The sequence below is a fragment of the Rhodnius prolixus genome, unplaced genomic scaffold (assembly GCF_049639745.1).
Source record: "Rhodnius prolixus isolate KJV_2025 unplaced genomic scaffold, Rpr scaffold_12, whole genome shotgun sequence".
NCBI classification, from domain to species: domain Eukaryota; kingdom Metazoa; phylum Arthropoda; class Insecta; order Hemiptera; family Reduviidae; genus Rhodnius; species Rhodnius prolixus.
Window position 1 is genome coordinate 14,210,296 of NW_027411635.1, and position 25,450 is coordinate 14,235,745.

Consider the following 25,450-nt stretch of genomic DNA (forward strand, 5'->3'; position numbering starts at 1 on the left):
TAAAAGAGTATTATCCTTGCGAAAATAATTATATTTATTTAGGTTCCTTTGCAGGAAACGGCCAGCAACCATAGTTTCGTCTTCACTATATTTTGCGTAGTGTATATAAAATGTAATTGGTAATATTTTTTATGAATTTGATTGAGATAGGTAACTAGAAGCTACATGGGCGCTCAGCTCTTGTTTCCCACAATTAGCGGCTAGTTTAGGATAGGACAAAGATGAAACTAATCATTCTCCAACCGATCTAATAATCATCACTGACACGAACATTCTTCATCCCATTTCTCAGAATTACTTTTTTTTTATTTATTTATTTCATTTCTATTGATTAGATTTGACCTGTCCTTCCAGTATTTACTCTTACTTCTGTAAGGAGAAGTATAACGATTGTCTTAAAGTTAAGAAAGTGTTAACTTTTTTTACCGTGAGTCACAGGTTCGCTAATTTTGCATTTTGCATTGTTATTATTGGCCAAAAATTATGAAAATGAAATATTTATTCAACGCCAGTACATCATTTGGCACTGCGAATTCCAATCAAGACGAGCCCCCTGTAATACCTAGCACTTGAGACAAGCACGGGCAGTTCGAGACCATTGAAGGAGTTCCTCTGTGGGTTCATTAAACCCAAATAGTAGCTGAGGAAAGTGGTGTAGCCATTTCTTCAGGCTATCTTGGCGTCTTTCCAAGGCGGATATCCTGGCCTAACAACATTTTCACTGACAATCACTAGCTCATCACCACGTGCATACAAATTTACAAAAACTTACATATACCAACACCTGCGGGGTGATGACATATGAACTAGTTGAGATTTTGGAAGACATAGCTATTCATCCCCACCTGTAGCACTCATTTATTGCTTAATTATGCGCTTCTCTAAAGTACTGTTTTAGTAAATTGTACGGTAGTAAAACACCTGCAATTTATGATCGTGAAATGTCTAATCGAAATCGATGAGTTTTAAAGAATATCGTCCTCTAAAAGTGCGATTGTATATTATAATTTTTTTTTGTCTTTTTTTTTGAGCCGATTTAAAAGGTCTCAATTTGAACTAACTTTGTTAGACCAGCGGGTATCAAACTGGCGACAGGTTAAGGAGTTTATTAAAGGCTATTCGCCGAGGCTGACTGCAGAATTATTCCGCCAAGGCTGTGGGGCTATAAAGATGATTGTAGGTCTATTAAGAGGCCACTGTAGGCTCAGAAAACACATGCATCGCATGGGCCTGGCAGATGATAGCCTCTGTAGGTTTTGTCAGGAAGAGGAGGAAACGGCACTACACGTGTTGTGTCAGTGTGAGGGGCTCGTGTGGCTAAGGATGTTACTTCTCGGAGAGGAAAAACCAAGGTCTGGTGAGCTTTACCCAAGAGTCACTCTCCAGCATTAAGAGTCTGATTAAAAGGACAGGTCTGGAGGGTGAGCTTTAAAGTTAGGGGAGCCACAATAGACCTAAAGGGGTCACAGTGGCGTAGGCCTTGAGGCCGCCCTAGTCTAATCTAATCTAATCAAACTGTCGGACCGCGAGCCGCATGCATCCCCTGAGGTAATTTTTTTGTGGCCCACTTTGTTCTGAAATAAAATAGAAATACAAAAAAAAAAAATTGTCATGACGAAAATAGCGCCTAGGGGAGGCAGGGCACAACCGTACCACACAATTCCCTTCCTCGTTAACCCCTTTAGCTACTGAAGACCAAGTATACAAGTGGCCCCAGTGTCTTACCTGAAGTCCTGCGGGCGTGTATAAACACGGCTGACTCAGTTCCTGGCGACGTTTGGGAAGCGATATGTCTGCCACTTTAAGTGGAATTCCAGAATGATTCCGGTTTTAAAAAGACAAAAAAAGAAGTAGGAATTCCCCAAAATATATTCTTAAGTTCTTAAACTTTGAATCCAGTTATAGCAAAACTTGGTACGAGGAAATCGCTGGCCAAGTTTCGGGTTAAAAAAGAATAATTTTCGTTTTATGAATACAGTTATTTAGAGTTTTAAATACCCTATCCAGATTCTAGAATCGTCACTTTAGAATATAAATTTTTACAAGATTAGTAAATTTGATGTGGCCCGCGTGAATCTTGCCTATAGCACCAATTGGCCTGTGTTTAAATTGAGTTTGACACTCCTGTGCTAGACCCACTGCTATGGTTTAAAAATGATTTTCAGGGAGTTGTGACGTTTCATTTCTTTTTACAGTACTATTTTATTATACAGGGTGTTCATTTTAAGACGGCTCAAATGCATTTCATGCTTAAACGGTTGATCTGAGCGAAAAATGGTAGAGGAAGAATTTGTTGCCCGTCACCTCTACTTTCAGAATATGTGACTTGATTTTAGTTTCTTGCCCGCATACGCGGCTGACGCGCGACCAAAAGTGAAGGTTTGCAGTTGACCCCCATTTTCATATACACCCTTTTAAAGAGTATAAAAAGTTATGAAAGAAACCGGAAATCGCAATTCGATATCTTCAAAATTAAAGGTGCTAGGCCATTTCAAAATCTGATATTTATTAATCATATTTCAATTTTTTAACTTGTTATCAAAGAGAAAGAAGAGCACGCTATAGGTCATTTTTATCCATTTTTTCATCCCCTTTCTACTGAAAATATTGCCAAGGCAGTAAAGCAAGTATTTTTTTTAATATCGGGAAATAAGTCGTTTTCCTAGTGATTTTTCTAATGTTAAGAGCTTTAAATGTTCTCAAGCATACACAAAATGGCTAAAAAATAATTTTACATCTGTTACAAACAAGGAGGTTTAATAATTATTTGGTAATTTTGGGAGAGTTACGTTTAATTACCAAAAAAATTGGAAACCTCCTGCCACATATTTAAGTGATCAATATCTTTCATGTAAAGGATCAAACTTATTCCTTAATTTAGCAAATAATGCCCTTTACACAGCATGTACTGTGCCTTCAAAGGTACCTCCTCAGATACAGAGAGCAGTTGATAACCTCTTGGCTAACCTGGCTTGCGAGCCAGAGGAGGCACCTTTGAAAGCACAGATTAACCGTTTAAGCATGAAATGCATTTGAGCTGTATTAAAATGCACACCCTGTATCTTGAAGCAAGTAGCTATGTGTGGTATTAATGTCAACGAATCTTTTAGTACAAATCCTTCAAATGAAAAATAAAAAAAAATTTAATCGCGTTAATTGAAGTAAAACCAAATTCGTGCTAGTGTTCACAATTTTAACACGTTTGTCTTCATTTTATAAATGCGCATAAACTATCAGTTCAAATAGAAACTGACTAGGTAATAATTACCTAATCATTTTAAGAACCAGGTACATTGATTTCACCTTGAAGAGTGGGGTCTGTCAAAAGGTGTGCTGCCACATCTTCTGACTCATCTGTTTGTCAGTTTTTTATAGTCTTTCATTTTCGCCATTTCAAAATTTTACTACTTTCTCTTACTTATATAAAACTGGATGTTTTAAGATAGTGTACAATTTTCAGAATTGTGAAATTCACCAAAAAAAATAAACGTTTTTAAATAATCTAAGCATAAAATAGATAGTTTTTTAGCCGATGTACATCTGCATGTGCATCTGTTTGAACAGAAATTCTCAAAAAATAATAATAAAAATATAACTTGGAACATCAACTTGGGTATTTCGCCTTGGTCCAATTTTGAAGCCAAGACCTTTTGTTAGAAATCCAAAAGTGCGATTTTGAAAATTTTGAGTTTGTTTTGAAAATATTATTATTATTTATTTATTTTATTTAAGACGCGACAACATCTGAGTTCATTGTCGCCCGTATAATTCACTGCACTGTTTGGCCTCTGGACAATGTTCCTGCATTGCAGACAATACAGTCCATCAGCGGACAGTGGTGAGCTGTAAGAAGAAGCTCCTAGATAAAGAAAGTCTAACGGTTATTAGCAGGATTCAAACCAGGGATCTCTGCGTGGTAAACCAATACGTTAACCGCATAGCTAATCCCTTCCCTTATTATTATTGCTGTTGTTTTAGAATGTGTTTGCGAGTATTCAATCAATAAAGGAACTCTTAATTTCTTCGCCGACGTTTCGACAAATTTATTGTCTTCTTCAAGACGTTATCGTATGAGTTGTTGGTGAGTTACGTTTCTAGTGATACTATTGATGCAAAACAATAATAATAATACTGATATTGATACTATAGCCAATCGGATTGTAACTCACATACAATGACGTCTTGAGGAAGACAATAATTTGGTCGAAATGATGGCCAAAAATTAGAGTTCATCGTGAACAATTAGCGTGATCGCCTCCTCGCAAGACAATCTGGATAGATAATAGCTGATTTTATTCATCGTATCGCGCAGGTCGGCTCTCATTTTCATTCGGGGGTCTAACTACATTCATAACAATTTACAATGTTAATAGTTTAATATTCTTCAGGTTCGAAGGAAAAATGATCTGATTTCTTACTATGAATATTATTATGTGAGAGTTATTTTGACATCGTGCGAGTCCTTATCCTGCAAACAAAATAATAAACGTTTTAACAAACTAACAAATGGTAATAAACTTCTTAAATAATTAAATGAAATCAAACACATGAGCATAAGTTTAAACTAAACACAATAAATAATTTTAGAGCAGCTGTAAATTAAGCATTTTTTTGCCCAAATTATTATAAGTTCATTAGCATCCATTATTATTATTAATTATTAAGTATTATATGTAAATATTTTCATTTATTTATTACTATTATTTCCTATTACTCCAAATTTTAAATTAAGTAAGTACATGTTCTATACACTACTCATTGATTATAAATGATGAATTTATATTGGTTTTAGTGACCGTAAAAATATTATATTAATTGATTCAAATTGGCGAGGAATCGGTCCAAATTAAAACAACTCCATCTTTTTTGCCAACGTTTCGACAAATATATTGCCTTCTTCAGGGCGTGGCTTTGCGGTTTGGTTGAGTTACAGAAAACTGATTTTATTGGGACCGATTCATCGCCAATTTGAATCCTTAATCTTATTTTAAAAATGTTTATTGCATATAAAAATACATTATTTAATTGTTGCAAATCTTTAGCACATAATATCGATTCAAAATCATTGCCATATTTCTGTAAATAGATAGACCGTAAATCTTTATACATAGGACAGTTTAGTAGCAGTATATCGGCAACAATAATCCGATAATCGAACTTCTCCTTTCAAATATCATTCGAGATTACCCACCAAGGCGGCTAAAGCGAAGATGGCCTATGTAAGGTCTCTTTTTTTTTAAATAAATAAAAGCGTTAATACTACGGACTTCTCCAATCAACAAATGCCGTTTAAATTACATGTTTTCTTCTGTCGAATTGGCCTCCAACTTGTTTTTTCTTCTCCCAAAATTTTAATAAACTAGGAATGCTATTTCAATTATTAATTTATGCAATCACTTATACTTAAAACATTGTTTGCGAAAATTGGTTCAAGGAGAATTTTAAAGGTCATAGATAACACTAAAATTATATTTCGCTATTTCTGGTAGTAGGTTTCTGGCTAGGATCAATTATATTTCAACTTTGGACAACAAATTGCTCCTCTTTAGTATCTGACAGAATAAAGTGGACACCTGTAAAACTGACTGCAAAGACTACTATTTCCTTTACTCTCAAGAGACCCGGAGATGACTGTACAGAACAAACTCCTTCTCTAAAAAGTGGACATCAGGGTGATGTTACTCTATGCCTGCTCCACCTCCAGGACAACACAGAACAATCTTCTCAGACTAGCGATCTCCTAGTAATCTCCTCGACGCTCTAAAATGGGATTGCTTTCATAATCCCCGAACACTCCTTTATCCAATCCCACACTAGATTTTCATCCTAACCCAATCTACCGCGATATAGCCACCTATCATCCTTCCATTTCCCTACAGACTCAAAAGTCCTCTAACTTTTCCTTCTGACCGCAGGTTCTTCTATTCTTTTTTCTCCAGCATCCTTAACCTCCCTAAACTATTAAGAAGACTATGGTGCTTAGAAAGTGGAACTTCTAGGTTTATGTATATATTTTGAAATAATCTTTTTTTTATATTCTATCTTTACGTTGGTAGTGAAGGTTAGAAATTCAGGGAAGACCATCGGAAACGGGTTCATGGTGAATTCTTCCATCATAGATCCAGAAAATGCATAAATAGCTTTTTCTCAAATTTCCGTCTTGCGCTAAATGCCATTTTTTATCGATATTCAATCATTCACCACTTGCCTATGGATTTCGCCAAATTCACTACATATCATTATGCCTTTGTAGAAAGACAAGCTTTGTGAAAGGATTTTTTCGTTTTTTTTTTTGTTCTTTAAGAGCAGTTGGCAAGTAGCCATTCATTTCATGGCTGATGAGGTGTAAGTTCTTGCAGCATTATTCTACCGTATCCTTTTTCACTTTTCTTATATCATGTTCATGGTGCCCTAATGATGTCTTTAGACACTGCTAAGTGCTGCAGTAAGTGCTGAAATACTAATTACTGTTTGCATTCGACTAGCCCGGCAACCCATAAAGCCTCATTTAATGGATAACTTACGTAAAACTTAGTTACTAATCAACAGCAAGATTACCTACTACTGCCAATTATTGAACGAATTTTAAGTTCAACGAATCATATTCATGTGTACATACAATTATAGGCGCCACGGTAGCCGAGCGGTTAGAGGAGAGACCTGTAAAGCTATATTAATGCGTATTGTAGTACTGGTTTCGATTCCCAGTGTCTAGGCCTTGGATTTTATTTAAAGGTTAATAAAAGAAATTTAGCAGTAAAGTATGCTTGCTAGTCGCCTCCGTCCACAACACCTAATTGGTAGTTGGACGTAAAGCTCGCCTGAAATAGGCAATTACTTAATATCAATGTAAGGTATAGTAATTTTAATCTAATTCATAATTTTCACATTTCTAAAACTAAAGTTAATAAGTATTATAAATTCAATAACCTGCCTATAAACCTTCAATGGGTAACCTATTCATGTTTAGAGTTTAAATAATCTGAATTAACGAAACGGTTGCAGAAAAAATGATTGTTGAATACTTGATAAAAAAAAAATGCAATTCCCTTATTTGTGCATTATATAGGTAACATTATGTAAATAACATATCAATTATCAGTTACAGGCAAAGTATATTGCATTATTTAGACGCTAGGGGCGACTTATGCGTGCGATTAGAAATTTTACACTTTGTATACATTTATCAGCCCAAATTTACGTAGCAAGCATTCCCAATACTAGGCACCTAATTCTGAATTTTCTGTAGCAGTAAAAAAAAAAAAAAGTAATCGCCTATTTTTTCAGGCGGGGCTTTACGTCCAATTACCAATCAGGTGTTGTGGATGGAGGCGACTAGCAAACATACTTTACTGTAAATTCCTCTTTATTAACCATTAAATAAAATCCAAGGCTTAAGACCAGGAATTGAACCCAGTACCACACTGCATATTAGCTTCGCAGTTCTCGCCTCTAACCGCTCGGCTACAGTGGTACCTGAATTTTCTGTAGCAGTCCCTGCCAACCACCGTGAAAACCACCAAAGTCCCATTTTTGAACAGACAAATTTGAACATTCAGAGAGCGACTATTTCTCGCCTTAAAGCTGTATTAACAACGTTCATGGTTTTTATTTAAGACATCCATTGGTAATCATGGAACAAAGCTTCGAAATACTCACTTCTTATTTCAGAACACCATTTAATGCGAAAACTGTATTATATAATACAGTATTATACAGTATGAGGTATTATTATAACTTTAACATCGGAGTTAACGAGGCACATATACAATCAGAATTCTGTTTCACATCAGCGTTTCAAACAAGACCTCTAATTTTTTTTTTTTTCTTTATAAACAATTAAAATGCATAAATAACATCTTAATTATAAAAATAATCATAGATATAAAAAATACTGAGTGCTACAATACTACGATGTAAGTTTAAAAAAAAAAAATGATATTATTGTAGATACGCCTGTGTGGGTAATTGGTGTCCATCACGGACATATCTAATGACACTGAACGTTCCTTTACAAATAATTGTTTCCATTTAGTGTTCAAAATTACTCCTTCGGCATCCCAGTTTCGAAATAAAATTTAATTCTCGGTTAATATCAATATTAGTGGCTTATATCTCGCGTGACAGTATAAGGACGCACGCATCTTGTGCGACGGTAACTCTTCCAGTTCATCGTTCGCTTTAAATCATATTAACTACTAAATTGTCAAATAAAATATAGAATAAAGATGGGTAAAACAAAACAAAATAATAATATTTAGGATTTTATATTTTTTAGTTACGATGGATTCACACTTAAACCAATTTTTAAAAAACTGAAAATCACTTCTTCTTTTTTTATAATAAAGTGACCTCAAGACAGATATTTACAGTGTAAAACCTCAAAATCTTAAATTTACACGATTACAGTAATTGAATGTGAAATTAAAAATTCTGCACAAATTTTCCTAAATTAGATTTGAAAGGCAGGACGGGACCCACGCCCCACGGCACCGCAGCCACTAGAGGCTTATTGTGCCTTCCCCGTTAAAGTCTAGTAGATGAAACCTCCCCTTCTAAGAAGGTTGAGGAACTTTCCCTACCAGTTTCTTCTGCGCTACAATCTCCTTTGGCCTTAAAGTACCAAAGGTTTCACAGCGCAATCGAACAAGTGAGAGGCCGTTTCCTCCTCTTACTGACACAATCTGCACAACAGTTCCGAGTTAATAAGCCCTATCTTGTGCAGGTGCTTTCTGAACCTGCCGTGCCCTGTGAATAGGCCTGTAACCAGAGTAATCTGATTTCTGCCCAAGTCCAGAGTCTCTTCAGTTCTTTGTTTACACAGCCAAAGCATCATATAGTCTTGCTGTGCTTAGCCCCAGTACATATCACCCAGTTCTTTTCATGTTCTCTCTAGATCCAGTCTCTGAGAGCCACACGAACTGCACCCTTGGTGATTCCTAGGACTAGTTCCGGGCCAATGAAAGGAGTACTAGCTCCATTCCTGGCCAGTTGATCAGCTAATTCATTCCCCTTAATCCCCACATGGCCCGGCACCCATTCCAGCCGAACTTAATTGTGCCAGGCCAGTAGTACCAGGGTCTTCTTACATTCCCAAACCAGAAGAAGAGGTAGTTCTGAAGGAAGAGAGGGCCTTCAGTGCCGCTTGACTGTCCGAAAAAATGCAAATCTCCCTATTTCTAAGATTCATTCGCAGGTTTACCTCAGCCCAAGTTTTGATAGCAAAGACCTCGGTCTGAAATACGGTGGCATATCTCCCAAGAGCTCTCTCAATGAGTACGATAGGTTTAGCCCCATACACTCCAGCTCTGGTCCCACAGGCCATCTTGGAGCCATCCATTAAAGTTTTATTAATTTAAATTTAATCTAATTAATGTTTTAGGCCTCTAAAAGTAAACTAATGCCTTAATTTTCAGGCGGGCTTTACGTCTAACTACTAGACTAGATGTCGCGGACGGAGGCGACTAGCAAACATACTTCGCTAGAAAGTTCTCATATTTAAACATTAAATAAAATCCAAGGCCTCTAGACCGGGAATCGAACCCAGTACCAAAAATACATACGTATTAGCTTTACAGTTCTCGCTGCTAACCGCTCGGCTACCGTGGCACCTGTTTAGACCTCTATTTATTAATAGAAATATTGTGGTAAAAGATTTAATTTGATAGAAGATAACAAGACAATTTCAAGATTAGTCCTTAAACTTGTCTATTGGATGCTGTATTAAACACGCAACTAAGTAAATCTTCTTTTTCTACCTCTCGTAAGTTATTTCCAAAATTGGATTTAAGACACCCTTTGATGTAGCGTTATTACTCGGTTGCCAAAGCTTTTCTACAGTTCCAGTATAGGCCTGAAATCGGCTTAGATAGCTGAGAAGATCAGTTAAATCTGGCCCCTATGAAGAAAACTCCTGGCAATTTACTGTCCAAAACCTGATCAGTTTCAACAAGATTCTATCTAATACTAGCTGATTGTGTTAGTGAGCAGAAACTTATTAACACTTATTAAATACTTTGTAAAACATTCTCTGCAAAATTCTTGGACGATTGCAATTAGGAGTTGCGTCATTTTAAATCCCTAATGCTGGATAGTAGCTCTATCGAAAATTATAGCCTTCTTCATGCTGCTTATTTACAGGATTTCAATTTTGAATGTTTACAAAAAATAAGTTTTAATTCTCTTAAATTAGGTTCTTTTTTTTTTTTTAAATTGTCTGTGGTTTTATAATAATAAACTTTTGTAGAACTGTGCTATCGGACGGTTTTAATATCTATCATAACTTCTATCCATCTATTCAACCTACTAAACAGTATGAGGATTTCTTTAATAGGTCTTAACTACAAAATCTGCAGGTTAGGTATTTTATGTAATGCAAAGTTATTTTTTATAATCCAGCGATTTGGGCCCCACGATATCCGAGCGGATATCAAAGCTAATATACAGGGTGATCCATTTAAAACGCACCAATCGCTAATAACTTTTTAAGGAAAGCGGAAATCCGGAAAAACCCATCAAGTAAACTATGTTTGTTTTTTTGGTCTAGTTTTTCAAATTTTCCACCGCCGTTGCTTTACCTTCATTTTTGGCGGAGTTAAAGCCAAAAAAACTCCACTGGTTTTGACAATGATTATGGAAACTGCATAAAAAATTGTGAAAAACTGCGTTGACCCCATTTCGATATCCCTAATATTTGTCGAGATATTTGAGATCAAAGTTACAATTTTATCTTATTCGTGATCGGTTTTCAATATTAATTTTCCACCAGAAATACACGTTTTGGGAGCTCCTCTGACTGTAAAAAAAAATGTTATTTTTGACGCAAAGAAAAAATATAGTGCAATTTTATGGCTGTAGGTGAATCAGGATAAATTTGTTTTATCATCAAATAAAAGCAACCATCACATCATTTTAATGTACTCTGTGTGCAAGACTTCTTGACCTATGATTACGGTAAGAATCTCTTGCCAGGGTGTTGGTCTAGTGGTCAAGAGCGCGGCTTTGTAAGTGGGAGATCCCCAGTTCGAATCCCGCGTTTGCAGTCATTCTTAATACTTGATAAATCATAACACTATTTTTAATAAAATGTAGTCATACGTATAATAATAATTTATAGTTCTAAATACTAAGTATAAAGATATGATGTTTAAGCAACTTTAATTTTTAATGCAAATTAAAAATTTCGTGTAATTATTTTTTTTTTACATTTATCTTATTTTAATAAATATTGCAATTTCAAAACTTAAAATTGTCACACAATTTTATGCAGTCTATCATTTTACAAATTAATTTTTCCATATTAGAAATTTCATTAAATGTGTACAGGATTTTATCTAATACAAACACTGTATAAATAGCCTAAATAGGTAAGGCTTTTTTATCAAGTTACTAGGCATTATATATGTATAATACCATGATTTAATAATATTTTAGTAACATGGATTTTGGTTCTGATTATCTAGATTAGAACTAAATCTTGCTTCTCAGCATCATATACTACACTTGTTGAATGGATCCGCCACTGATGGACGGACATACCTCTGATTATGTTTGAAACATTGAAACCGGTCAGAAATTGGAAAAAAGTGTGATTGTTCCCACGGATAAAATTAACACTATAATCTAGTAATATTTTAAATTATTATATCTTATCTACAATATTTTTGAATTCTGTTCTGTGGTTAAATTCTTGTACAAGCTACGTCAATAGATTGGGAACTTACTTTTTAATTTGACTCTACCAGGAACACTTACTGGTTCGTCAACATTACCTGTTGACCTATCAAGACACATTCTGTAGACCCTAACATGGTCTAAATGTTACTTTTTATATGTTTATATTACAGTCAACTTCCACACTAACGTCTCTGTTCTATTTTGTTGCAGAGCAATGCGGAGCTGAGTGAAGCGGAGCTAGGCGAAGAAGATAGTCGAGATGCTGCAAGGGCGGAACATGAGCACGACCAAATACTAGCGAAAATTAAGCAGGTCGTCTACCTTGTAAGAATGCTAATTATTGCCGCTCTATAGCGGATGTAGGGAGTATTTAATTAACTTTACATTCTCTTACTCATGTTATTGTGGAAGTATTGTGGTTGTTTCAAATGTTACGAAGTCTCCTAGAATGTCTAAGCCAGGCTAAGATTTGCCCTATTCTTGTCTGCTTGTTTGCCTAGAGTTGGAAGCCTAGAAAGAGATGCTCTCTGCTTTTTTACCAAAACTAGGAGTTGCAATTTTGATCAGACAATCAATTTTTGGATGCAAACTATCCATAAGATAATAAATATTTTACGCAGGCGCCTTATTAGGCCATCTAAAAATCAAAGAGCGTTGAAATAGATTCAGAGAGATTTGCCTACCTGAATTAAGTATAATTTAATATTATTCTTTAAAAATTTAACAAAATTTAAATCAATGTTTTGTCATTCATTAAATTAATTTTGTTCTTTAAATAAACCCAAATTCTATTCGGCCATACTAGTTAAGCATATACGAGGTCTGTAAATTAAGTAATGAGACAGATTTTTTTAAAAAAATTTTATTCAAAAAGAATTTCAATTCTATATTGCCACCTTCAAAATAACTTCCTTCTGAAGCCACCCAGCGCTGGAGACGTTTCTTCCACTCCTCATAGCAGTGCTCGAACTCCCGATACTGGAATAGCCTTCAGCTGGTCGGTTACAGCCGTTTGAATGTTTTCGACTGTCCCAAAAATGAGTTCCCTTGAGGTGATTTTTCAACTTCGGGAAGAGAAAAAAGTCACAACGACTCAAGTCAGGCGAATAAGGAGGCTGGAGGAGCCACAGGAATGTTTTTAATGGCCAAAAACTCGTTTATTAAAATTGCTGTGTGACAATGCATGCTGATTTGTTTTTTCGATATCCACGGAATCGTCCACAAAGAGTTTCTACCTCAAGGTCAAACGGTCAATCAACACTTTTACCGAGAGGTTCTTGAAAAACTTCGAAAAAGGGTCATTCGTGTGAGACCAAACATCAAGAACAAGTGGGTGTTGCATCACGATAATGTTCCTTGTCACACAGCAATTTCAATAAACGAGTTTTTTTGGCCAGTAAAAACATTCCTGTGGCTCCTCAGCCTCCTTATTCGCCTGACTTGAGTCCTTGTGACTTTTTTTCTCTTCCCGAAGTTGAAAAATCACCTCAAGGGAACTCATTTTGGGGCAGTAGAAAACATTCAAACGTCTGTAACTAGCTGAAAGGCTATTCCAGTATCGGAGTTCGAGCACTGCTATGAGGAGTTTGAAGAAACGTCTCCAGCGCTGTGTGGCTTCAGAAGGAAGTTATTTTGAAGGTGACAATATATAATTGTAATTCTTTTTGAATAAATTTTTTTTAAAAAATCAGTCTCATTACTTAATGTACAAACCTCGTGTGCCTACTGTAACAATACTATCGTATCCTCTATATTACATAACTGGCGTTTAAATCAGCTACAACAGTCTTATTGAGTAATTCATGGCTATTGATGAGGCTAAAAGCATTGGTACTGCTACGGCCGGTTGCAATGAGAGTTGTTTCTTTCGGTCAAGAAGGACAGCCTTACGATCCCTGTTAGACTGGAGTTCTAATCCTCCCCTCAGATCAGAACCGATTGCAATTGCACTTAGCCTTAGCAAGAATAGCTGGCTTCTGGTTTCCTCTGTAAACTCTGCGATAGACCACAGGCAATGGTTAATAATCGCGTTTAATGTTGCCTTTAAAACAAATTGATTTTTAAAAAAAGTAATTTAAGAATGTTATTTATAAAAAACAGAGGGCGTAACAATTATAAACAAGAAGGGTTATACAGAATTTTTTGAAAACTGCTGCGTTATAAAAATGGACTGTTGGCTCTATTTCACTTCCTACATAGAATTACACTTTTAGTTAGCCACTTTTTTATCCATCTTTTCTCTTGTTTTAATGTTAACAATGTTTTAAAGAAGATATTTATTAACGATAAGAAATTAAACGTAATATTATATCCTTAATACCTATTTACATGCGTGTCTTAAGTCTGTATAATGTAATTAAGTCTAGTTATTATATAGAGAAATTATAAGTGGCCTCATGATGAGTCCCAGACCGAGTTTTATAATAATGTCAAAAACCTTTTTTCTTTAAATTATTATTGGCCGGCAATTAAAAAGTTTTCAAAAACACGATTTTTCTGCGTAACTAACGCTACATTCTTGTATATAGCCACTATAATCTGGTCCAACCACATTTCTAGGAATATGGGATATATAGTTTTAAAACGGTTCATGCCATTATAACCAGTTTTTATATTATTATTATTATTATTATTAAAATTACAATACAAATCTGATTTGAGAAACTAACACCACTTTCTCTTTTTTAAATAATTCCCTAAAAATTTTTAATGTATAGATTTTTATTAGAAGTCGAAAATCAATTCAATTTGTTGAACCATATACAGTCGAACCTCTCAATAACGGACACTGGCGGGGGAAAGCAAAGTGGCCGCTGTTTGGAGGTGGTCGTTAGAAGGAGGTAGGCAAGTTTCATATTGAAAAAATATGGGTTTTTTTCTAAACATCTATTTAAAAATTGTTTATTATTAATAGATTTAAAAACGTACATAATTGCATAATTATTTAGCTATATGATATGCATCAAATTTTTCTTAATTATCCAAAACATTTATCAAAAAACTACATATTATTGACTTAATTAATAATTTTTATAATAATCATCATATTTATTCGTAACAATAATAATTTAAACCTTTCGGCAAGTTGACGATGGCTCGATTTGGTTTTTGCAAAATCTTCCCAACACATTTATTTTCTCTTCTAGAGTTAACCACTTTCGTTTGAGAGACATATCGGAAAAAATAATATTGTTCGTCCAAAGTAATATTGAAAAATGATTAAACTGGTACAAGATGTATGGAGCTTATATAGGAAACTTTAGGAAAAACCAGGAAAAAACAAAAACTTGAGAGGGGATAATTATTTTGATCTCCGCGTCAAACGAACTTTTAATAATAAGGTGGTCGTTGATTGGTGGTGAAACATTTAATTCGTTCCCCAAAAATCAATGTCCGCGGTCGCTATGTAGAGTGTAGACGAAGGTTCTTTTATATAGAAAGAGTATAGGGGGTAAAACTGGGAAATCCAACAAAACTGTCCGTAAATGGAGGTGGTCGCTAGTGAGAGTGTCCTTTATTGGAGGTTCGACTGTAGATTTCGTGAGACCATTTGGAATTTTAGCCTTCAGTTCTTCCCAAAAAGTCCCAAAAGATTAATTATATTAGAAAAATCATTCTAATTAAAAAGTTTAACATCTACATGTAATGTAAATTCGAAGTTTAAAATGAATAATAGAACTCATTTTCAAGGAAACCTTTTAAAAAAAGTTAAAAAAAAACACTCAGTAAAGTGTGCTTTCGTTTTTTTTGTTTCTGTTTGTTTGTGTTTTGTTTTTTTGTTAATTGTTAAGTCAGGTATACAGGGAGTTCACAATCTGAACAAACGTTTATCTGTAATTATTGCATTACATGAAAAAATTATTTGTTTTTCACCAGACAGTTTAAATTTCTGTCTACTTAAAACGAAAGTATTGGGAATCATTTGCTATTTGTAATTCCTAACGTTTCGGCCAGATTTATGCCTTCTTCAAAGGCTTCTCATAATAATAATAATAATAATAATAAAGTGTACTGCAATATGTAGAGGTTTTAATCTGTTAAGGTTATTGCCGTTTGTTTTGTTCCTAACATCTTTTAATTATTAATAATAACACAAATAATTTAAAGCTATATGCCTCCATACAATCGGAAAGTAAATCAAGTTAACTTACCACAATTAGAGACACCAGTTTTTAATCTGTACACATCGTATAATCTCCATATCTTTAAATCACCACATAGCACGAAAGCTTCACGTTCTAAACGTTTAGCTATTTTATATGTGTAGATAACGATCAAGGCTCCACATTTTAAACGTTTAGCTATTTCTATGTAGGTAACGATCAAGGCTACACATTCTAAGCGTTTAGCTATTTTATATGTAGATAACGAACAAGGCTTCACATTCTAAACGTTTAGCTATTTTATATGTATATAACGATCAAGGCTTCGCCTTTTAAACGTTTAGCTATTTTATATGTAGATAACGATCAAGGCTTTACATTCTAAACGTTTAGCTATTTTATATGTTGATAACGAACAAGGCTTCACATTCTAAACGTTTAGCTATTTCTATGTAGGTAACGATCAAGGCTACACATTCTAAGCGTTTAGCTATTTTATATGTAGATAACGAACAAGGCTTCACATTCTAAACGTTTAGCTATTTTATATGTAGATAACGATCAAGGCTCCACATTTTAAACGTTTAGCTATTTCTATGTAGGTAACGATCAAGGCTACACATTCTAAGCGTTTAGCTATTTTATATGTAGATAACGAACAAGGCTTCACATTCTAAACGTTTAGCTATTTTATATGTAAATAACGAACAAGGCTTCACATTCTAAACGTTTAGCTATTTTATATGTATATAACGATCAAGGCTTCACCTTTTAAACGTTTAGCTATTTTAAATGTAGATAACGATCAAGGCTTTACATTCTAAACGTTTAGCTACTTTATATGTAGATAACGATCTAGTAATAATAACAATAAAAATAATAAAATATTAATAAATGATCTTTGTTTTTATAGGAAAGAGACGATATGCCTGCACCAGTTGTTAGTGCCAGTTCGGGTGGGTCGCCTTTAGTTCCTGGTCCTAATTTCTCATTACCAGTTCCTTTTCCATTCGCACATCCACCAACTTTTCTATCGCCAGCTAGCGCACATCCATCCTCGTATCCACAACCGCCCACCGTATCGTCTGCCTCTAGCCATTCATCAGAATCATCCACATCCAGCCATCAGACGTGGAGTTTTGAAGAGCAATTCAAACAGGTGCGTCAGGCAAGTAACGTTCCAAACATTTGAATATTAATTTTCTAATAATACTTTCTGGGTTATTATTTTATTTTATATGAGTTCGTAAATTCTTCTCTTTTCTTTTTTTTTTGGACTACTCTTTGCAAAACTTTGAGCAATGGTGTTGATGTTTATTCAACATTTTTTTGGGAGAGAGGGAATCTAGGGACATCATATTGTATGATTTCTGGTTACGATTAGATACAGAAAATTGCTATACTTTCTAGTAAAGAAACATAATCTTTAGAAGTAGAATTTTATAAATTTTAAAGACACGTCAACATCTGAGGTTATTGGCTCCCGGAGCTTTTTCCTGTGCATCATCAGCCTCCAGACAGTGTTCTCTCGTTACAGGCAACACTGCCTATCACCAGGTCAGTGAGCTGCAAGAAGCTTCTAGCTACAGAAAAATATAAGGGTCAGCAGCTGGATTCGAACCCGGGATCCGTATAAATTTGAATTATACTTAACTATAGTATCTTAATGAGTATGTGGTTTTTATAATAAGTTATTTTGGTACTTTTTTTTTATATAGAAGAAAAATAAAGTTTATATTTGAGACAATGTTTGCTAGCCCCAACAGACAGGGTAAGGAGATGTCGGTCCGGGTTTGTCAACAAAAACGTTTTCATTTAGATTTTTTTTTAATTTTTTTTCCTTTCTTTATTCTACTAGTTCTTGTGAGCTACGGTACTGTACCATACTCCCTCGTCTCCACTGCTAACACAATCTGTCTGGGATGCCATTGCCGGGTGTTAATAGTCCTAACTATACATCGGACCCTCCTGATCTATCCATATTCGTTTACATTTGTTTTAATTATTCAAAATGGCCGTATCATATTTGTCGTCACAGGTTCACACACACACATATATATATATCTATATATAGACACATATAAGTGAATGTTTTTGTTAAGTGTTTGTATATAAAATGAGTGTCTAGGGTGAGGGGTAGGTGAAAGATAGTAAGAAATAGTCTTTGTGTCTGTAATACGGGATTGTTTCTATGAGAAGAAATGATGTTGTAGAGGCGCTAAACACAGCTTACTAATTGTTAAGACAAACTCAGTATTAGTATGCTTGTAGGCCGTAAAAAGCAGGCTATGATTTTAAATAGGAAAGAAATGAATACAATAAAACAAAAAATTACTTCTAACACAGACTCCTAAATATTTTTTGATAATTTTTTCCCTCAGAAAAGAGGTTATTAAGAAAAGAAAAATGTTAGACCTACCTGCATTATAATATCACAGACGGATAGGTCACTACCATATAATGAAGGTATAATTCTACCTATTTATGCTTAAGCAGACTTAGTTTTTTATACTATTTACTTATTTCTTTCTTACTTCAACTTAAATTAGTCTCCATATCTTCTAATCACTACATTTTTATAGTTATGAACAACTTAGCCCTAATTTATTTCCATTTCTATCCTTCAATAGTTTCTACATTATCATTATTCTGCCATTATTAACTGTAAATTATAATGACAACATAATTATAATTTTATTAATAAGCTTTGTCTGTGTTTTTGTCTGCTTCACTCATTGGAATTTCACACAACATTGTTCTTACGGTACATATATTTTCTTTAAATTCCTTATATTTGAATCGTATTTAAATCTAATATTTTAAAGTTAATAAAAATATGCTTTAACTCTAGAATAACGCATTAGAACAGCAATTTTTAACATTTTTAAATTTCTAAGACCACTTTGAGAGTTCGGTAAAATTGCCACAGACTCTTTACTCACGAATAGTAATTAAAAAGTTCATATCTTAAAATAAAATTAAAAAAGGTAGTACTTTTATTTAACAGTGTGAGGTATTGGCGCCCGGAGCATTTTTCACTGCACTGCCAGCCTCCGTGCAGTATTCTCTTGTTTCAGACAACACTGTCCCACCACCGGTCAGTGAGCTGCAAGAAGCTCCTAGGAAGAGAAAATCTAAGGGCCAACCGCTGGGATTCGAGCCCAGGATCTCCGGGTGGGAATCCAATACGCTAACCTCATAGCTAATCCCTATTCTATTTCTGTAATTTTATTTTATTATTATTGTTTTATTAAAAAAGATATATGTTTGCAAATGGAAATGAAGTAATGCAAAACGCTATTTAGCAAGGCGAGGGATGTTCTACTTGCAGTGATTATCTGCATTTACCGATGCCTATTGAATGTAAAATATCTAATAGCTTGTTTTTTTTCATTACATGAAATTCGAAATCGAATGACACCACATTTACTAACTAATCTCCTTAACAAAAACTTACAGTTTTCAAAGTTAAGTATAAGGGTTGATTAAACTCCAAAAGGTACACAAAGCAGAACGTCGCTTTACGTAGGGGGAGCCCTAACCCTTTCACCCTGCCAAATTTTATCAAAATCGGGCTAAGACTTACAGAGTTATTAGTAATAATAATTTTGGAGGGGTAACTCCTCTCCCATTCAATGTACAGCGTCGAGACCCACAAAAGGCACATCTACATAAAATTCCAAATCAAATGACACCTTATTCATGAAAATCGGTTCACGCGTTTAGGCGCTACGTTGTTTACAAAAAAGGTACAACAACAAGAAGAACAACAAGAACAGGACATTTTCTGAAAATGCCGTTTTTGCTCATTTTCGGCAACTCTTTTTCTCAAAATCTAACAAATCTAGGTTGTTGCAAAAAAATTACAGTTATAAAGGAGGATTTGCCCTATATTTTAAAGAAAATTTGGGAATTTTATCTTTTATAGAAAAAGAGAAAAAAATTGTCAAAGTTGGGTGTTTTTCAGCGTTACACTTTTTCGGGCATTTTTTGACGATCAACCCTTATACAACTGTCCTACCGGACAATTTTAATATCATTGTTAATCTTTTATCGACAGTCTCCGGCGAAGAACTAAGTCACCTATTGCAATAATTACCGTTCTGAAAACCTGCTGCTCTGCCGATATCCTAGTTCTTAACCCCTGAGTTACTTCAAGATTCTCTCAATAGATAACATTTCCCCAGTAATTACCATCAATAATTGGATAGATTAAGCTATAATTGAATCAAAACTATTGATATAAAGGGAACAGACTGTAATAAAGCTGTTTATACTTGATGAGGGGTTGAATTAAAAAGGGTGAAGTTGATTGTGTTTGGTGGAAATGATTGTTTCAGTAAATTGGAGTACAACTCAATTGAGTATGGGTTTTATAGCGTATCAAAGAGTCGTTAGTTTGAATCATATACTGTTTAAGGGGGAGAATTTCTCAAATAGATTTGGAATTGTGGGTTGTATTAGTAAGAGTTCTGTCTGTTTTTATAGAATGAATGGAGTGTAGGGTTTTTGTCAAATGAGGTTATATACAACTAATTAAGATGGAGAAGGTTGTATGGCGGGAGAGAGATAGATTGGAAGGATGGCAGTGAAATGAGGGAATAGTTACGGCCCTGCTCTTCTTGCTTGGCTAGGGTTTTTGTGTATATATATATATATATATATATATATATATATATATATATAAACCCATAAGGGCAAATAAGGGAGGGTTGCTTTGCAGTATCCGGAATACGCCCAGCTGGCCTCGCACACATTCCTTAAACGACCACCCCTTCAACATGTTCGCAACTTGGACACCACGCCCTAGTAATTCATTTCAGTTTGATCTTTATTACAGTTAAAATCTTCTAATTTAACATTAATCTCATAACAAAGATGAATAGAATTTGAAATTTTAAAAAGAAAAAGTGAAACCTAAATCGCAAAAGCCCAATTCATTCTCATCTTCTTTAAATCTATTAAAAAAGAAAAGTTACCTTAATTGGTTCAGGTTTTCCGTTTACAAATATCATGATAAATATGTATCTGTTTTGTGGTTCCCAGATTCCGGAAAAAGTAGTTTTATGCGTGAGTACTTATCCACTGTAACCCCAAAAATAGTTTGCAATTTTCAGTTTTTTCAGTATTTGAACATTTTCTCAAAAACTACTCTTTGTTTTTTGTTTTTAACTTAATGTACTAATTGCATAAACTATACTAGATCTTTGATTATGGGTACTTCTGTGAAAAAGAAAAATTTATTTTTCTTTAAAAAGTAAAATAATGCCAATTTTTGTAGGCGGGCTTTACGACCAACTAAGAAAATTATTGTCTTGAACGGAGACGACCAGCAAACATACTTTACTACTAATATTATCATATTAAACTATAAAATAAAATCCAAGGCTTCTAAGACCGGAAATCGAACCCAGTATCAAAAATTAAAACTGTCCAGTAAGACATTTGTATAAGGGTTGATCGTCAAAAAGTGCACGAAAAAGCTGTAACGTTCAAAACCACCCAACTTTGACAATTTTTTTCTCTCTTTCTATAAAAGATAAAATTCCCAAATTTTCTATATAATGTAGGGCAAATCCTCCTTTAAAACTGTAATTTTTTTTGCAACAACCCAGATCTGATAGATTTTGAGAAAAAAGTTGCTGAAAATGGGGCAAAAACGGCTTTTTCAAAAATTGCTCTTATTCTTGTTCTTCTTGTTGTTGATGTTGTTACCTTTTTTTGTAAACTATGTAGCGCCTAAACACGTGAACCAATTTTCATGATATAAATTAAGCCTTGTGGGTCTCGCCTTTAACCGCTCAGCTATCGTGGCGCCTTATAAACTCTTAATAATATTAGTAAGCCATTAAATATGACTCAAAGATGGTGGAGTTTTAAGAAAAAATTTTTGCGTTAAAACCTTGAGGCGCGTCTACATCTGAGATTATTGGCGCTCGGAGCTTTTTTTCGTCGGTGCACTGACCGGCCTCCGGATAATATTCTCTTGTTACAGTCTGTCCAACACCGGAGACAGTTAGCTGTGAGAAGCTCCTAGAAAGAGAAAATCTAAAGGCCAGCAGCTGGGATACGAACCCGGGATTTTCGCATGGAAATCCAATAATCTAAAGTTAATCCCTTCCCTTATTTTTTATTAATGAATTTTCTGAATATAAGAATTTGGGTAAAAGAGAAATCAGAGAAAGCAGAACATGTTCTTACCATATTAACAGCCATACAACTAATTGTCTCATCTGGCGGTACAGAATTTACAAGTGAATGAACGTTGTTAGTTATCTCTGCATAGTCTAGGCAATAAGTGTATGTACTTATCTCTGTTGACACACTATTGCCTTATTAAACGAAAAATCAATACTAAAGCCTTGCCGTGTATTATATATGTATATAAATTTCTGTTTAAACAAGAAGATTATCTTTTCCTTTATTTTCAATTTATTTATTTTTGCAATTATCATAATTTAAAAACTTTATATATATATATATATACATTCACAGGCAGAATGTAGCAGGACATGTTGGTATGCGGTTTTAAGTAGAATTTTTGAAAAATTATATTGTCACATTTACTCGACTTACTTTTACTTCAATTAATTTCACTTACTGTTCTTAATTTTTCGAGTTTAATGTCAGCAAAGTTGATTCAACAATTTAAAGAAGCAGAAGTGATGTTTCATATTCAATTAACAAACTGTCAAATTCCAGTTTCTATTTATTGAAGTTATTTTTTGTTAGATTCGATCCTAATCAATTTAAAAGGTAATTCCTTGTTCATAAATTTAGTTTATAAGTAGGGAATTCACATCGTAGTTTTGTTTATTTCCCACGAATTCTAAATCTATTTTTGATTATTTAGTCTGATCTATTTCTTGTTTATGTTATCATTATTACTCATCATTGTCGCCAAGTCGATAATTATGCGATAAAACTCACCTATTAAATAACTAAATAACTATTACAAATGTTTAGAAATACAATTTTGGTTTTTGATTTTGATCGGTTTATTTTAACAAAACAGATGTGTCTCACTCGGAAACATTATTCTCCAGTAACAATCCACAATTTGTTACGACACGTTTATCGAAATTAAGAATTAAAATCTGTTCTTAAATAAATAAAAGATAAAATTTTAAATTTAATTATTTAAATTCTAGAATTGAATAAAAGATATTTTTCTGCAACCATGTAGGGAAGTTCTCATTACTCAATTAAAATCAGCTGTGTAATGCCCAACTTCCCACACTTGTGGGGAAAAATTCCCATTAGTGCCACTTTCCGCACTAGTGAGTGGAAAAACTTTATTGCGCTTCCTTGATATAAGAAGTTTTATTATTAACATAAATATTTTCTGTAAAACTTTAATAAGCTTATTTAACGTAACTAAATAATTAAAAAACGAATATTAAAAAATAAAATAAAAATTGAAAGGAATATAGAAATAAAAATAATACTTTAATAAATAATTAGATATTTTTAATTATAACAGTTAAAAAGGTTATAGTGTTACCTTATAGAAATTTAAAATGGATTCTAGTGATTCCTGTTTAGAAAACACTCCTCCATCAATAAAAGAAACAGCAGAAAATGTAATAAGTAATGTAAATACGTAAGTAATGTAAATAATTGTAATATAACAATAAATGTTTATAATAAATAAATTACTTTTTGTAGACTGTAAAAATGAAATTTTTAATTTTTTTAGTTAATAAATCTAATGGTTGCAGAAAAAATATAATATTTAACTCGAGTGTAAAGTATTTTCCTCACACTCGGCAATTTGCACTTGCACTCGCCTCGCTTTGCTCGCTCGTGAAAAGTACTACTTTCCACACTTGTTAAATAAATAACTATTTTTGATATTAATAGAAATTAACAAGCTACTTTTTGAATTGCAGTCACAGAAATTTTCGAAGTTAGTTTTTTAAACAGCATACTTTTTCTTGCAGTTTTTTTTTTTGACGATCACGCCTTATTAATTTGTCCTAATTAGATTTGTTTAATAATGTATGTTAGTCAATGTATATAAGACAAAATTTTATTTTTCGTTATTTTAAATTATTTTTCTATTATCCCTTATACCATATTCTGATAGTTCATCAAATACCTTTGAACGAAATGTTATCAAAAATTAATTAAGTTATACTTTTCTTAAAAATAATTCGCCATAAAAAATTGACTAATCAGAATAGAGAATTTAATATGTAGGCGTTTGTGCAGCCAATAGAAAGCCATGCTAGTGTTACCTGGCTACGCTCACAACAAAAAAAAGGACCACACCTTTACCAATGAAATGTGATAAATGGTTGTAGATTTATTTTTGTAAACTTCAGTTTATCTAGTGTTTCTTTTTAGTTAATTTATTTTGATTCTGTAAAATGTTTATTTTTTGCTTTTGGAAATTTGTCTGGAGTCTTTTAGTTTTTCTTTTTGACAATTATTTGTTGAATTTTTTGTTATACATCGCGTGTACATGTATATTAAGTACCTTTAGATTCATAGCTCTATTTGGTCTAAAGGTCTAAGAGACGATTGCTCCCTTTTTATGATCACTGTAATGTATTTCTATACTAACTTGGATAACTTATTGGGTATTAAATATGTATTTGTTTTTTTAATTCAGAAAGAGAAAAAAAGATATGTATATGTTAGAAGCGGTCGAATTATAGACAGAAAAAGTTGTTTGTACGAGCGTTCATGCCAGATTTTTGATTTAAAAAAGAGAGAAATATAAGAAATATAATGTTACACAAGATGCGTACAGTGTTGCTCCTACATCAATGCCGTTGGGTCACGTAGTTAGAAATATGTGCTGAACGAAGCCGGCTACTGATCGGCCCATTGCCCGCCCATACAGTTCAGTGGAAACGCTTTATTTTGGTTGTAAACTAGACGAGGAATAAAATAACATGATTCTAAGTAATGTTCTTTAGTTGTATGATTGAATTAGTCAAACCGTTCGAATAGGAACGACTTTTTTGTCATTATCACGACTTTTTTTGTTGTCACAATTTAAAATTATTGTCACTTTCAACTTAGATGTTAACTTGTTTTTTTTTTTTTCATAATGACGCAGGTTCATCATTATAAAATGACACATTATTTTTGTCAGAATCGTGACAGCCAAGCCTAACCTAGCCCCTCACAAATTCATTGCCTTCTAAAAATGCTTAAAAGGAATGTAATTTGTATTTTTAGTTTGTTTCTTTTTTTAATTGACAAATATATAACAGCTTAATAAGTAAAATTGAGTGGAAGTAATAATTAAATGTTATTGTTCATTCTTTTTGGTGACTGATTCATAGTTTCAATGGGATTGAAAAAATAACTGCCATTTCAGTCTAGTAAAATTTATTTTGCCGAGCTTTCGACCTAGGGACTAGGTCATCTTCAGGGCTGTGGAACAGTCCTTGAATTGAATGCAAAGACTGTCAGAAGAGTGCGACATCTTGTTTGACAAAGTATTACTTTCTTTTAATCGATAATTAAGCGAGGAAAATGGACAAGAAGGCAGTCTATATTCTATCTACGATTTCGTTTAGATATCACCACTGCACTGCGCCTTACATTAGGCGCATCAGTCACCCTAAAAAGTACGGGTTGAGGCTAGATTTCATGAGTAGCTGGTCAGGCTTTTGCTTCTGAGCGGTTGCTTCTTTGTAAAGTATTAATCTTAC

The 25,450-nt window shown here is 33.7% G+C and overlaps 1 protein-coding gene across 3 annotated transcripts in view; it reads left to right on the forward strand.

Annotated features, from left to right (window-relative positions):
- The window catches only part of LOC141461664 (uncharacterized), a 270,742-nt gene that overhangs the window by 54,729 nt on the left and 190,563 nt on the right, over positions 1 to 25,450 (forward strand). The window contains exons 2-3 of one of the 3 annotated variants that reach the window (XM_074142877.1): positions 11,887 to 11,988; positions 16,693 to 16,947. In XM_074142877.1, the coding sequence (XP_073998978.1) occupies positions 11,887 to 11,988; positions 16,693 to 16,947 (357 nt within the window). Of the gene's footprint in view, positions 1 to 11,886; positions 12,001 to 16,692; positions 16,948 to 25,450 lie in introns of all 3 variants that reach the window. The other 2 variants (XM_074142875.1, XM_074142876.1) reach the window with 2 other exon arrangements.